The sequence below is a fragment of the Solanum tuberosum genome, unplaced genomic scaffold (genome assembly GCF_000226075.1).
Source record: "Solanum tuberosum cultivar DM 1-3 516 R44 unplaced genomic scaffold, SolTub_3.0 scf00374, whole genome shotgun sequence".
NCBI classification, from domain to species: Eukaryota; Viridiplantae; Streptophyta; class Magnoliopsida; order Solanales; family Solanaceae; genus Solanum; species Solanum tuberosum.
Window position 1 is genome coordinate 348,422 of NW_006239301.1, and position 17,003 is coordinate 365,424.

The 17,003-nt window shown below is 32.7% G+C and overlaps 1 protein-coding gene across 1 annotated transcript; it reads left to right on the forward strand.

Moving 5' to 3' along the window:
• The first annotated feature begins 1,821 nt into the window (after positions 1 to 1,821).
• LOC102597160 (UPF0481 protein At3g47200-like) lies at positions 1,822 to 6,081 on the forward strand. The gene is made up of 2 exons (XM_006361911.2): positions 1,822 to 1,851; positions 4,591 to 6,081. The coding sequence occupies exons 1-2, from the start codon at positions 1,849 to 1,851 to the stop codon at positions 5,917 to 5,919; spliced, it is 1,332 nt and encodes a 443-aa protein (XP_006361973.2). The 5' UTR covers positions 1,822 to 1,848; the 3' UTR covers positions 5,920 to 6,081.
• Positions 6,082 to 17,003: the final 10,922 nt, after the last annotated feature.

Sequence of the window (17,003 nt, forward strand, 5' to 3'; positions counted from 1 at the left end):
TGAGGGGTGGGGTAAAAAAATTAAAAATTGAAGTTGAAAATATATATTTTTTTAAAAGCTTTAAATTTATTTTTTTCAACAAAAAATTTGATTTTTTTTTAAAAAATAAATTGTAATTTTAAGTTGGAGGAGTGTTTTGGAAAATGTTTTCCTTAATTTTTGAAGGGAAGTCATTTTCCTTAAATTTGAGAAAAATGAGTTGATTTGAAAAACATTTTACCTAACCAAAATGAGAAAATTGAAAAAACATTTTCTGAAAAATGTTTTCCTTCATACCAAACACACCCTTAAGGTCAAATATTTACGAGGCATGATACACACAATTTGAGTTCCCCTAACATTCCTTGCCTTGCAAAAATAAGCATCTACTTCTTTTCTTCTTAAGGTTAGAAAAGAACATGCATGTATGTGTGTCACACTCACAATTTAGAGTCTAATGTGATCTATCCGAATGTTATCCTAGTTATGGTACTTTGTAATATCGTTTTAATATATGACATATATTATTCGTTAAAAGGATATATGAAGTTATTCTATTTTAATTGATAAAATTGAGATTAAGAAGAAAAATAATGATTTTTTACATTTTTATCGGTTAAAGTGATTTCAAAAGAAAGAAAACAAGAATAATATTCTTTAAGGGTAATATTATTATTAGGAACAAGATGTATTTTAAAAGTCAGAGAAAATTCATATTTGACCCATTTGATAATAATAGGGGCAATTTTGGACCAAAATATTGACGAGCACATTTTTGGATCAAACAACAAATAAAGGATATTTTATTCATTTCACATAATTTAAAGACACTTTTAACAATTTCCGTATAATATATATTATTTGTGGGGTAAAGGAATGTAGCTTTTGTTAATTATTAGGTTACCATTTTAATGAAAAGTTGATTAAATTTTTCACGTGATTCACGGAGCTAGTTGGGAGAATCTTCATGTACTCAAAACTTGGCAATTGAAAATACCTTGGAGATCATTTTGTATTGTAATAATTACTTAAAAGGAACAGTTCTACATGTCACTTGTATAAGATATCTTTGATTATTTTACTAATGTAACATGTCCAGTTGCAAATCATTAGTCAAATATTAAACTAATGAAAAGGAGAAAAGTCGGAATATATGGGAAAATTATGCAGAATAAGAAACATTTAGACTATATTAGGTACTATAACTATTGTTTAAGAAAATTGTAGTTTCTTCAATTTTTGCTATTCGCTTGTTTGTATAATTCGCCTGATATATATAAATCCAAAATTTGTATAATTCAATTCTTGATTGTATCAATCCAGAATTTGATATATGCTTATCCTAACTATTTGTATATGATTAATGAAAAATTCATAATAAATTACCTTGTTTGTATATTGTCAATCGAAATATACAAACGGAGTTCTAAAAAATTCCTAAATGTATAAATACAGAATTTATATATACTTACCCTATTTGTATATTTGCAAGCGAAATATACAAACGGGCAGAAATATAGCAGCCTCCATAACAAACATAATTATAATTATGAAGCGCAAATATCAAAACTATAGCTATAGAATCTTATAATATTTATTATATTTGCTATTTCTAAAACTTTCTCATCTTAATATTATGATGGGCCGGGATCAATTTGTCTTAGCTAGTTAATGAAATACTATACTTAGAGGATAGGTAAAATATATCTTTATTTCTTTTGAAGCATCCAAATGTCACTTTAACGCTTATTCTTTACTATGGAAGGAAGGCTTAAAATATTCCATACTTGGTATCCCTTTAAATATGGCTACATATTGTTGAACTATTATCAAACACCAACAAAAGAGCATCCCAAGGACTACTGTACAATGGTACGTAATTTGTTCTATTATAGAAATTTATTTTTTTTAGTCTTCACTCTTCATGGTATGCGTCTTAAACCATCAAATAATTCTTTTCATTTTTGTCTCTCTTTTTTTTTTAATTAATTAAATATAAGTAACAGTTGTTCCACAAAGCAAGTAAAATCAAATTTAGATGATTAATTCTTAGAGTGATCACGAAAGTTGGTTGTCAAAATAACCCATATTTATATGAGTAAATTTTAGGTTTAGCAAACATAAAATCATATTTATATGTTATAGCTATAGTTTGTATAATTGCGCGTCATAACAAACTTTATGTTTTCTATGGCTATTAATCTGTATATTTCGGTATACAAATGGGTCCTGCATTTGTATATTTCGGTACACAAATGGGGTCCTGCTATTTGTATATTTCGGTACACAAATGGGGTCCTGCTATTTGTATATTTCGGTACACAAATGGGTCCTGCATTGTATATTTCAGTACACAAATGGACATTTGTATATTTCGGTATACATATACATAAAAGATATATATTTGGGTCTATTTGTATATTTCGGTACACAATGGGTCCTGCATTTGTATATTTCGGTACACAAATGGGTCCTGCATTTGTATATTTCAGTACACAAATGGACATTTGTATATTTCGGTCTATTTGTATATTTCGGTATACAAATGGAATGTCAAAAAACATGGAATGTTTGTTGCGAATTACAAATAAAAGAAACTATGGTTATAACATTTAGTTTGAATTAATAGTTTGCTATTTCATATAATTTTCCATATATATATATATATATATAGCACATAAAATTATATTAAAGATATTACTTATATAAATCATTTCCCATAGAAATTGTGTAATAAATAGCCAAAAGTTTCAAACATTTAGTACACGTTAAATGCAACAAAGAGTTCGCCATTTTATTCTCCTATATTTAATGACCTTTCTTAAAATTTCTTACATTTTTCATTCAATATTAGGAGAATTATAATTGAAGAGTCCTAAATTATATGGTAAGAGGAAAATATATTTCAAAAATAAATACTAAAATATATGGTAAGAGAAAAATATATAGTAAAGTTCAAAGGTTTTCTCCTCAACAAAATTATAAGACACGTCAATAGTTATGGATTAATGCTGCAATCAGAGAGCAGGTAATTCTATTTCCTCTCAAATTTTATCCACTTAAATTTACTTTGTGAACTTGAAAAATATTTTGCTTTGTGTAGTTCAAAAATTCTTTCCCAAATTATATAGACAAACTCTTCTATAAAAGAAAATTATTATTTCAGTATGTACTACATACTGATTTAGTGACTATCGTTTTGTTAGCCTATTGGTAAATAACTTTCACTTTTCTTTTTTGCTACTTTCAGATTGTCATTTTTTGTTTTACCGTGATTCTTCGTTTTATTGTTAATTTGTTATAAGTAGTTCTGCTATATTATTATGCTCATACATAATATAATGTAGTTCATTGTTTCTTTATCTTATTGTATTTGTTTTTGTATACCAACATAATTTTGAATATTGATATGAATGTCGAAATTTTGTTTACTACATTTGATTTTGCTCTTTATTCCTCTTTAAGTACACTTTTTATCTTAAAAATTTTACGTTACCTTTTTAACAAAATTATACTTAATCATATAATGTATACATAACAATTTGTTCTTTAAATATATATTTATTATTAATTAGCGTAATACACATGTGCAAAATCGTACACTTAACTAGTATAATTAAATATTTTAACATGATAACAAAGCAAATTAATGGTCTTGGTTCAAACCCGCTGTCATCCAAAAAGAAAAAAGTATTCCACGAGTTTGGTCATTGAAAAAAAAAAAGTCAAACACTTATGGGGGGCTACTGTTAATTAAAAAATATGTGTTTTTTCTAAATGTTTAAATTTTTGGATGAAATGATCATACACTTCAATAATTTGAAATTGAAAATTTTTATATGTATATTATTTCTCCTGCTTTCAGGATTTTCTTTTATATATGTGTGAACAAAGTATATTGAATCGAGTAGAGTAACTAGTCATGGATGTTTGATCTCCCCACTTTCTTTCAACTTGGAATTTGGACCATATTGTAGCATAGCACTTACCCCAAACTATTATAAGTTGCGCTAGATAAATACTTAGGTTCATTTATTTCTTCCTCCTTTTCATTTTATATGAAAATGTTTAATTAGGTACGGATTTTTTAAATGCCTTCGACATTTTCTTAGATACAAATTAAGGATAAAATGAGAAAATATACAATATTTTTTTGTAACGAACTAAAAAGAAAAAAACAATCATATTAAGGATATGTTTCGTATGAAGCAAAATTAATTAAATTGGATGTTGGTGACAATGTTTATCAATGAGAGTTGGGAGATAATTGCATGCTCCAACAATATATACTCTAATGTTGAAGAAAAGAAAAATTTCCCCTTGTGCCTTATTTGTACCTTTTTAAAATGTGCAATATTTTTGATAGTCCTTCTCAACATACATGTTTATTTTTCATATTCTTATGTGATCGACCCAATATTTGTCAACATAATTATTGCCCTAATGGTGACACATTAGCTAGAGTAGCCCATAATTGGTAGCTGAAGCCTTTTATTCTATACCAACCAAGATCGTATAAGTTCTGATACTAATTTGATGTATTTTTGCTATAACCAATTAAATATTGCATGTGAAATCTAACTGAAATTGAATAATTTTTTGTTGTTGTAGGAGAAGAAAATGCCGTTAATGCAAATGGTTCCATTGTTGATGAAAGAAGAGAATAAGGAGGACTATGAGCCAAAAGTGGTTTCATTCGGGCCTTACCACCATGGAAATGAGAAGCTCAAGTTCGTTGAGGATTTCAAGCCCACTGCAGTTCAAATGTTCATCGGAGACAACAGAAATGAAGCTGATTTCATGGCTGCGATTTTAGGGGAAATTGAGTATGCTAGAAGTTGTTACCTAGAAGATGTCACATGTAGGTACACAGATATAGAATTTGCTCAAATGATGCTTAGAGATGCATGTGTCATTTTAAATTATTTCGGACCAAATATTGTTGACAAGTCATATAAAGAGGCGGAGACAATTAATCATCATCTTGGTATTGCTGTTTATAGCAGCATTAGACGTGACATGTATTTGCTTGAAAATCAAATACCTTTCCTAATTCTGGAGATCTTGGTTGCCTTGAGATATAAGACTCCTAGACATTCATTTATAAAGGCGATGGAACGGGATTCCTTTAAAATGTTCTTCAATGGCAAGAATGGAATGATTGAACATGCTGAAGCTAACGATGATCTAGGGAAGAATCCCGCTCACCTTCTTGAAATTTTTCGAAGAGTAATTGTGAGAGGTCCAGATCATGATCCTATTTTAAGGGATAATGAATGTGGTTGTTGCAATGTTAATGACATGCTAACTCGCCTCGAAGAAGGTTGTGGTAAATGCTGCAAAGATGATGAAAATGAAGAATGGCATGGCAGCCAGTACGTGTTCCGTTCAGTAACGGATTTGAAATCAAAGGGGATATATTCAAAGGCTAGTGGGATTAAATCTCTCAAAGGTGTAAGGTTTAGTCCAACTAGATTCTGTCGGTCTGCTGAACTAAAGCTCCCGTTTATGTACGTTGATATGTACACTAGAGTGTTTTTCAAGAACATGATCGCGTATGAGTTCTCTCCGAATTCTCATATTATCGATAAATCAGTGACTGGTTACGTGAGTTTTATGAAACTACTTGTGGTTACAGAAGAAGATGTGAAGGAGATGAGAGAGAACAAAATAATAATCAACAGCTTAGGGAGTGATGATGATGTGGTGCAAGTGTACAAAGATTTGAATACTTATGAGGCAGGGGATACTTCTTATTTCTGGAATGTCAAAAAGGATATCGAAGATCACTATCACAGCAAAATAAGGACTTGGATGGCTGAGTTTAGAACCACATATTTTAACAATCCATGGACTATAATTGCTTTGGTTGCTTCTCTTTTCCTCCTCTGCTTAGATATTGTCCAGACTTACTATGCAATACATCCTGTTCCCAATTAACGACCCTGGTGATGCTAATTAAGAGGATTTTCATTTTACTATTATTATTTGTGCTGTTGTTTGAATTAATTTACAGTCCTCTATGTATTATTGTATAATGGTGGTGTTTTTTGTATGCATGCTTCTAAACAATACATTATTTATAGTACAACTCCCGTTTATTTTTTCATAAAAATAATGGGGAGTTTGAGAATAATAAGGGAGATTGAATATTACTTTCTTCGTCTCAATTTATGTGGCATCTTATAGATTTCAACATTCAGACAACTCTATCTTTAATCCGAATTTTTTCATATGCTATCTTATAAATATTAATTATCAATTATTGTATCACGATTCTAAGTCGGATGGTGCCTACCATAAACCCGCAGTAGGCAAACCAAAATCCAGAACAACAACGATAAACTAAAACTAGAATTACACTACATGGAAGCAAAATAGACATAGAACAGGGCACATAGCATGGATATGTATATAACGATATACAAAATATACAAAAATGGCTCAAAAGTGATCAAGAAAGACGAATATACATAAGGACCAAACCGCGAACCTGATGTCACTAGTACAAGAGCGTCTAAGTACATAAAGGACTATATACAATTGAGTTGTCTAATCAAAATACATAGACATTACAAAAGAGGGAAAAACAGTAAGTTTCTGAATGCCAAGAGCTCACCACGATCCAGCACCGACGTCATCGGCCTCGGGAGATCAGGAATCAGCGAGGGTGGCTTGTACGGGGCATTGCATCAGAAAAATATGTAGAAGTATAATATGGGTACCTAAATACGGAGTACTTAGTACGCGTCATAGGCCGATCAAACTCATAATGAAACTATATAAATAAGAAAGGCATGATTGTGTGCTAACTCTATTAAGCAGCATCAAAATAGGAGCATATTCACAACCACAAATGATGAAGAAAATAATATGTTAATTTCACACCAAACCCAAGTCTATCAGAGATTGGAACACGGTATGAGATGATGCATTGGCCACATGCATTGCACATGTGGCCAATGCATAAAAGTAAAAAATCTCGAAAATTACCTTGTTGGTTATCCTATAGGCTCCCCGAAACATTTCGTAAACCTGCCAGATCTCATGATCAACTTATGTAAAATGCATGAAGCGAAAATCGGAATAATCCCTTAGGCTCACAATCTCATAATATAGTACATCCCCATCATAAAGCCCATATTTCAATCGTAAAAATCAGTAAAATCCAAAGTAAACCCCTTTTAAAAGTTAAAGCTGGCCCCAAGAAAATGATACATTTTTTTCAAAATTTTGACCCCCTTATTGAGTAAATCAATAAAATGCTCCTTGGAGCCCCCAACAAGTAAAATCTAAGGAAAAACGATTTCAAACCCAAAATTCCTATTTCTCAATTCTAACTCAGTCACGTTCCGAGCCTACACCTGGCATGGCCGGCACTCAGTATCATTGCTGGTCCCAAGCTAATCTTTGGTCGGACTGACTATTGAGTGGAAAACTATACATACATGTGAAACCCTTGTAAAATGAACATTTAAAATCAATTAAAGATATCTCATGCAAAAGTCGGAGATAAATTTGAATATAAATAATGTTAATAATAATAATTAAAATGTTTAAAACTTCTGAATACTCAAGATTAAACTGACTCACTAACTTTGTCTATCTATGAAGCTTCTACTGACTGAAGATAGGTGTCGAGACAAGACTCACTATTACCTGACTATTCAACTAACAATGACGAAAATAAATCAAATAAACTAAACTAACTAAATTGGAGCCCTCCGGAGGTAAGGAGGTCTAACCGACTGCCGATGGAAAAAGCTCTTACTAAATGTCTTCTATCATGAGTATTTGAAGCTACATCATAAAATAATGCAGCGTCAAATAACGTCAGTACATGGATTGTACATTATATAATAATGTTTAGTGAAACAAGTAACTAGACTGAATGAAAGACTGAAAATAACTCATTTGAAGTAAAGCATAAATATGAACTGAAATCATTAAATTAAAAACTTTACAAATAGGTATGCAATGACAGTAAATACTGAAATAAAATACTTTACTTTCTTGAGGAATTTCTCTAATCGAAAACCATCACTATGAGTCTCGTGATGATACAACACTACTAAAAAAATAGTGAATGCTGACTTTCGGAGGTCGGTATTCCCTAAAATACCGACCAAATACTGACTTCCCAGCTTAGGTCGGAAAAAGCTTGGTCGCTATTCAATACCAACCTCTGGAGGTCGGTATTTACTGACCTCTCGAGGTCAGTTATAATTTTAAGTCGGAAAATTCATTATTTTATTTTTCGACTTCCTGAGGTCACTTTTATATATTTATTTATTTATTATTTTTATTATTTCCATCTTCCTGAGGTCAGAATATTTATTTCTCATATTTTGAAATACCGACATTCGGATGTCAGTATTTGTTAATTTTTTAATTTTTAAATTTTAATATTTTCGACCGCTGGAAGTCGGTATATTTTAATTTATTTTTTTCTTAATTTTTAAATTCCGACCTCTGGAGGTCTGTATTTTTTATTTTTTATTTTATTTATTTTTGAGATTTTGACTTCCAGAGGTTGGTATTTTTATTTTTGAGATTCTGACCTCCGGAGGTTGGTTTTTGAGATTCTGACCTCCGAAGGTCGGTATTTTTATTTTTTATTTTTGAGATTCTGACCTCCGAAGGTCGGTATTTTTATTTTTTATTTTTGAGATTCTGACCTCCGAAGGTCGGTATTTTTATTTTTTATTTTTGAGATTCTGACCTCCGAAGGTCGGTATTTTTATTTTTTATTTTTGAGATTCTGACCTCCGAAGGTCGGTATTTTTATTTTTTATTTTTGAGATTCTGACCTCCGGAGGTCGATATTTTTATTTTTATTTTTGAGATTCTGACCTCCGGAGGTCGGTTTTCTGCTACAAAACTGGCAGCAAATTGCTGCAATATTAGTTGCCCACCTACATATTATACCAAAACAATCCAAAGAGCTGCCAACACAATATTTTCAATAAATACATTAAATTATTTCAAAATAAACTTCATCCAACTTCAAAATAAACTAAAATACGATCAAACAATTCCAAAAATATAGAAAGTCTAAAATGTCAAATAGATACAACTACTCCTCATCATCCTCACTCTCCTTATCAGACTTATCATTCTCATCACCATCCTGATCAGATCCATCACTGCTGCCCAGACATGGAGGAAGAATTTTTCCTAATTCAGAAAGAAAAGTTAGTTGAATATGAAACGTTGCATACCTCTTGTTCTCTGCCTCCTTTGCTGTCACAATCTCCTCATCTCTCTTCCTCTCTTCTTCCCTCTTTCTTCTCTTTTCTTCTCTCTGTCGGCTACATCAACAAGCTCGGCATTGAGATAAGCTATCTTACCCCATTGCAGATATTGTTTCTCTGTCCCCACCATCGAAGCTTGAGGATGATAAACCACAATACCAAGACTTCTTCTGATACGCCTTTTCTGTTAAGCGGTAGACTGAACCTCTAATCGGTTCACCCGCACTCTGTTTCCAAAAATTCTCGTTTTCTTCTTGTGTATGTTGTTTGTCCTGACTCTCAAGAGGTAGATTACTACGATATTCTCGAGATATTCGTATAAACCTATCCTGTAATTTAAACAAAGAACTCTAAGAATAAGAATGTAATATATACAAGGAAAAGAAAAAAAGATTAGTTTGAATGGAGTTCTTACATATGTCTCTTTAGCACGTGGCTCAATCCATCTTTCTTCTTCTGTGGGGTTTGTACTCTTCTTTACGTAAGTAACCTTGAACATCTCTTCTACAGCTACCGGCATACCCAACTCTTTTTCCTGCAAATAACATATAGAGAATTTGATCTCATTAATCTCCAAAAACTACTTATCAAAAAAGAAAAAATTAATTTTACTAAATTAAGAAAGTATACCATTCTTTCCTTCCTAGTAACCTGGCTAATAGCTCCACCAGTGTGCAAAGAGCCTCCCTTTGCAACGTTTTTTCACGTGGTCGGAGCCGCCCTATACTTTTCAAGAGTATAGAACACAACTAAAATTATGGATCCATCTAAAAGGCCTTCTTGAGACAGGTGAGGAGTTTTCTGTATTTCAGTATGATCATATCTACGCTGACGGCATTGGTCATGGGATTTGAGTTCTCTGAACTCTTACCCAAATCGGTAATTAATACTACTCCCAAAATATATGAAATAATGCTCATTAATTAATACTCACTATATTAAGTTAATACTCAAAAAGACACTCTTTAAGGGATATCTGATTTTTACTTTAATTGACTAAAATGCTTCTAAAACTATTTATGCTTTTCTTGAAATAGAACTTTCTTTCTCAATGCAAAAAATAATACATCTGAGACCATTTATGTTCCCTTAAAACTCTTCTCAAGTGATGCTTTTAAAAATATACTTGGACTCACATTAAGTTTCAAAATCAATGCATGAAAAATAATTACACAAAAACTTTAATAAAATCGCATCAACTAGGGTTCATGTAAAGATATAAGCATGAACAACAAATCAAGAATCGAAACCATAAATATCATAGTTTCAATAGTTATGAAATCAGAACTCCGAGTAAGAAACACAAATCGAATTCGGAATTCATGAAACTTTGGGTAGAACTCTAAATTTATCTCTTTACTAACTGAATTAGATGTAGGACGCGAAGACGAACTTAGTCTATCACTATAAATAGCCTTACATACGTAGAAGAAAAAAACAAGGTTCTTGAAGAAGCTTGAAGAAGAACTTGCTTGGAAACCTTGAAACCCTAGTTTTTGTCTTCCTTGCAATTTCTTTTTGAGTTGGGGAGTTGAGAGCGTAAAAATAAAAGAAAACTGAGTACTTGATGAAATAAATTCCCCTAATGAATGTTAAAATGTCGATGCTTAGACTTAGAAAAAGTGGAAAAAGACAAAAGAAACTCCAATTAAAAAGTTGTCAAAAACCTTCCATGAGGCCATCTACGATATGTGGTTTGATCTACGGACCGTAGATCCCATCCGTGAAAGTTAGAATGAAATTTTAAGTCTCAGAAGTTCATTTTATGGGCCCAAACTACAACCCGTAAATGCTTCTACGACCCATAACTGGGTCCGTAAGAATGGACCCAAAAATGACTTCTAGGACTTCTTTTTCCATGAATGAACAATATGGGTGATATCTCGATCCACGACGCATATTAGGTCCGTAGTTACTGACTTTGAAAGCTCTGTTGTGGTAGTCTCTAGTAAAACGATCATAACATTTTACTCCGAACTTTACATGAGGCATATTTGGTGGCGTTGGAAAGAAGAGCTAGGAGATTCTTGTTACCTTAACTCATCTCCAAATTTATTTCCACACTAAAGAATTGACCTTAACACCTAAGCATAATTTAAGAATCACCCAATATAATCTTATACACAAATGAAGAATGATTTGAGTCTTAGTTTAGAAATTTCGGGATGTTACAAACTCCAACCAAAATCAAGTGCAAATGACTTAAACATGAGTGCATGTCAATGATGAGCAAATCACTCACAATATATCAATATCACACAATCAATAGGAAAAAAAGCCTCGTCATAATGCAACTGTTCCAACCTGGAACTCCAGCTAGTCAAAGGCCAAGGCCTTGAGTCTATAATCACAATAATATCATAAAAAGCTCAAAATATCAGAATAACCACACAAGCATACAAAAAACAACCGACACCTATAAATCTAAGTTTAAACAACCATAAAGTATTTTAAGGATCCTACATCGCCATACCAAGACTAAAGTCGATCTAAACTAGAGCTTAAAGGCTACAATTCTAATCTAGATCGGGTCACCAGTACACTTCTTCAATAAGGACACATGAAACACTGAATCCATTGATGACATATATAACCTTCAAATATACTAACCCCCACGTTTTTGTAGTGGTAGTTGACCTTATTTTCTCTGTTGATATACATATATTATATATTGATTATAAGCATATTAGATATAAAATATACATATTGTATACATTTGGCCCATATTTTTAATTTATGCGATTAGGGGGGCTAATTCGAAAAAAAAAAAAACAGTTTCCAACTTTTAGCATTTTTCTGGTATTTGTTAAGATGGAGAATATTCATAATTATCTCAAGAGATTATACTTCTTTTTTTCTGTTTAAAGAGATTATACCTCTAATTAACCATAGGAAAGCAAAAAATATGAGTAAGTAATTAGATATATATCTATATCAGGCGATGAGTAGCTTAATGTCAAATATTTACAAGGCATGATACACACAATTTTAATTCCTCTGACATTTCTTGCCTTGCAAGTATAGAGCATCTGCTTCTTTTCTTTTTTAGGTTATAAAAGAGCATGTATGTGTGTGTCACATTTAAAGTCTAATGACTGACTATTCTCAGTTAGTGTAAGAATTTAGTCAATAATATGCTTTTAATCTGAAAGTTATCCTACTTCGTATGTCATTTAGTTTCTTGCAGGTACACTAAACACATGCATGAGATTCTAAATTAAAGTAAAGTACACATATCTTTTACTATTTCCTTTTGAAGATGACCCTTGGTAACACTTTAACATTTATTCTTTACTATGGAAGTAAGGCTTAAAATATTCCATGCTTTGTAACCCTTTAAATATGGCTACATATCGTTGAATTATTATCAAACATCTCAACAAATTAAAGAGCATCCCAAGCGCTACTGTATTCTGGTACGTAATTTTTAGTCTTCATGGTATGTCTCTTAAAAGCATATATATCAATAATTCTTTTAAATTTGTGTAGATGCTACTTTTTAAATCTAAGTAACAGTAATTCCACATAAAATTTAGGACACATGATGATTAGTTCTTAGAATGATCATGAAAGTTGATTTGTCAAAATGATGAATTCTAAAGTTTTAAGTAGAACAAGTCTAAAATTTGAAACTAGTTGCACAACTAATTGTTAGAACGTAATAAAATGCCACAAGTTTATATCTTTCACTCGCATTATCTCCTTTCTGGATACATCACTTAGAATAGCCCCAAATACACAATCTTTCTTCCTTTTTTCACTCCTAAAATTACTCCATTGTATTATTAGTTACCTCAATCACTCCACTTTTGAATTTCAATTAGTTTCTCTTTTCAATTCATCAATTGTAGGTTATTGAAGAGGTAGTTCTTATTCATTATCACGCTCCGAGCCTACACCCTGGATGTGGTCGACACTTGAGAACCATCGTTGTCCCCAAACCAACCCTTGGTCTGGCTGACTACTTAGCGAAAGACTTACTCAAGTAAAATAGGAACTTCAAATGCAAAGATAAAACTCATAATGTCTCAACAATAAACTAACTCAATAGATGTCTGAAAAATACTTAGATAAACGTAGTTAAGTGACTCAAGGTCTCAATACATCAACAAGGAAAATAGGGAAAAGACTCCTCAATTACTACTGTCTATGAAGCCTCTAAATACTACGATAGATGTCGGGACAAGACCCACGACATCCTAACAAAGATGAAATATAAAATGTGGAACCCTCCGGAAGCAAGGAGGCTCACCAAAGCTAGCTGGAGTGCTAATGATATCAACGAAACTCCTGTTGATGACCCTGAACACCTGTATATGCATCATAAAAAATATGCAGGTCGATCGACGTCAGTACATTGAATTTACGAGCATGTAAGGGAAAAACTGGAAGCAATAGATAACTGGACAGGCAAGGCTGGAAAAAATACTCAATGCAAACTAACAATGATAGATGCAATATTTAAAACATTATAAAACAGGAAGTAAAACTCAATGAATGTATAAAAATAAAATAACATACTATTTACTCTTATTTGGGAGATTCTCTAATCGACAACCATCACTATGAGCTAGGTGATGATACATCATCTCGCCCACGCTGCCAGAATTGTCCTTTACCTTGCCGGGATATAGAATATACCTCAACTAAGTGGATCCACTAAGCTATGCTTAAAAGGAATAAAGAATCATCTAAAACGTATGATTTTTGCCCTTGTTGACATACATGGTTTATGAGGATTTTGAGTTGTCAGAACTCATCCCCATATCGGTGCTCAATACTACTCCCAATAATATATATACACATGCTCAAATGTATAAAACATAACTCTTTCTAAACTAGAGGTAATTACTCAAAATATTCACTTAAAAGAGGTAGTACTTTAACCTTGAATTTGATATTCGGGTTTAGTAATGGACATTAAGCTTAAATTTGAGATGAGTGTCATGATCAAAAGAATGGCAACATGAGGGTGATGATGTTAGTCTTGAGATTTGATCTAGAAGACTTAACATAGAGCAGGTGAGAAATTGAGATGTTAGTTGCAATAAATATGAAGTGGTAAAAGTGAAAGACTCTAACCTTTAGATAAAGGGAAATGAAGTGTGGCTAAGTCACAAGAGTAAGAAGAGCATTAGGAGGTGCACCAAGATGGTATGTAATCAGACGAGGTCCCAATTGAGATTAAGAGAAACATCTAGGAAGAGTTCTTAGTACCTACTTATAGAGATTTCGGTAGTCATGAGACAAACTTTTCCCGAGTGTTAGAGTAAAGGGGGATGTAAACCAGTTTAGAGATTATGGAGTAGGTCCATAGCTTTGAAGTGTCAGCTTTAGACCTAAGGTGGAGATTATAAGATGAGAAATCAAGTCAAGTGTTGAGAATAAGATAGTACTGAGTTCAAAAGAGTATGAGAGATACCTTTTTGGAGGTCCTTTTAGTAATGAAGTGATGTTAGAAAGAGGAGGTTGATGTTCTTATCGTGATAGTGATGGTGTGATAATTCCATCTACGTTTATAAATGAGGAGGAAGAGGAGGATGAGATTTTACTATGAGAAATAGTTAAATGATAACCCTTAGTTGGCTCCGAAGGAGTTGGTTAGTAGGAGTCCATGGAGTTGTTAGAGTACTAAGCTTAAATATGGTGTTGTTAAACGTTAGGTGGTTCTTGATATGATCCCAATATGGTGGTAAAGAGTAATAGTCTTGGGATGAGATTACTTATAGAGAGCGATAGAACCCGAACCTAAGGATTTGGGTTAAGCTTGAATATAGAAAGAGCTTACCAACTCAGACATTGGTAAGATTAACCCATTTCCATACCCAGTCCAGTCGTCATTCGAGGACGAATGATCTCAAGGGAGAGATAATGTAACACCCTGGAAATTTTTTCAGCTAAGACTAGAACCATTCTTCGTAGTGAGTGAAATTTTACCAAGGAATTTAAAATTTTCTTTAAGTGTTAAGGTCACTAGATGTAGCACCTTGAGTTTCAAAAAGAACTACAGAGAAATTCATTCAAGTCATTCCTAAGTTCTTCTAAGTTTTCGGTCAACTTCTAACGACCATAACTTTTGGCACATTATGAGTTAGGTGGCCCAAAAGATATCAAATGAAAGATCTCTGAGTCCTCTTTCCAACGCCACCAGTTTTTCTAATTTTAGAGCTTGTTTGAGGGAGATATGCTTGTTTGAAGTCAGGCTGACCAGTTAAGAAAAGTTACCCGAAAATATGAGGGGTAATTTGGTCTTTTCCTTACCCAATCAGATTAATTCATTTTTAGTAAGGTTTTAGGGGTCTAAACTTATTTGGTTCAGTTTTATAATCCTAATCTACACTTAGAGTTTTAGTTAAGAGTTCAAGAAAAGAAAAGAAGAGAAAAGAGGAGAAAAGAGGAAAGGATCAAAGCGTTCTTGAGATAAGTGTTAGTGTTTTGAGGGTTGTTTTGAGTAGATTATCATGTACATACGTTGAGTATTCGATTCTAAGTGATTGGGTAAGAAACTATTCGATTCTAGTCGAATTATGGTCAGAAAATGAGTAGAAAAATTTGTCGGAATTGTCTGAGGGAATGGTGGCGCGGCGCGCCACGGATGCGCCAACAGGGCTAGCGTGGCGTGCCAGCAGTGCACCAAGATAGTGCCTCTGAAGTTTAGGGGCTGACGCCCCCTGCCAGGAATGCACCAGGGTCGCCTGCCCCAACTCATTTTCCGTCGGTTGTCCTGTTTGAGTTTCTTTGAAGTTCTTTACCCCTTATGATTTTAACTACTCTAAACTACTTCTAAAAACATAGAAAACATCCATAACATGAATCATAACCTTGAATTCATAATTCAAATTCAAGTTAGAATTAAGATTTAAGCCTTGAGAGTTCTTTCGAACATTTTGAGAAAATCCCTTTGAGTCTTTTTGACGAGTCTTCTACAAATTCAAATAACTCGTTTCAAGACTCGAGAAAGTGAGTATAAGAATGAGGAGAATGTATTCATGAATCTACATCATCATCACGAGATCCTTCATATCATGAATCATAACTCTTGAATTCATAACTCAAATTCAAGAGAGAGTTAAGACTAGAGTTAAAAAGAGTCTTTGAGTTCAATTGTGAATTCTTTGAGATCAACTATAGATTTGAAATAAGTTTTGAGGAAGTAAGTATGAGAATGAGAGGAGTCGTATGCATGAGTTCCATATTCTTATTTAGACCCTCGAGTCGAGTCGTTCATGCCCATAGATTCTGCATGAACTTCATAAATTGAGCATCTTTGAGAGGAGTAGTATCTTTAAGTTATAAGTCTTAAGTATTGAGTTCTTAATCCTTTTGAGATTATATTCTTAATCATGGAACTATTACATGTTACCCATGAGGTCCTTGAGTTGACTAGTTCATGCCCACAATTCTGCATGAACCCTACGAGTCGAGTAGTCTTGATATGAGAAGTATCATTGAGCCCTTGAGTTAAGTAGTTCATGCCCATAATTACACATGAACCCTCCAAGTCGAGCATTCTTGAGATGAGTAGTATCATTGACTCCTTGAGTTCTGGAGTTGTTGAGTTTCAAGTGTTGAATTCTATGCATGGTTATTGAAAACCTTTAATTGAGTCGTTCACGTCCATAATTCGGCATGAACCCTATTTTAAGAAGTCTTTTTACAAATTGTTTTAAAACGTGTTTCAAAGACTTAAGCACTGAGTTGAGGAAAAGTAGAGCCGAATTCATTTTCTTTAAAATGATATATGGGAACTAAGTATTCCCAAGAGTAAAT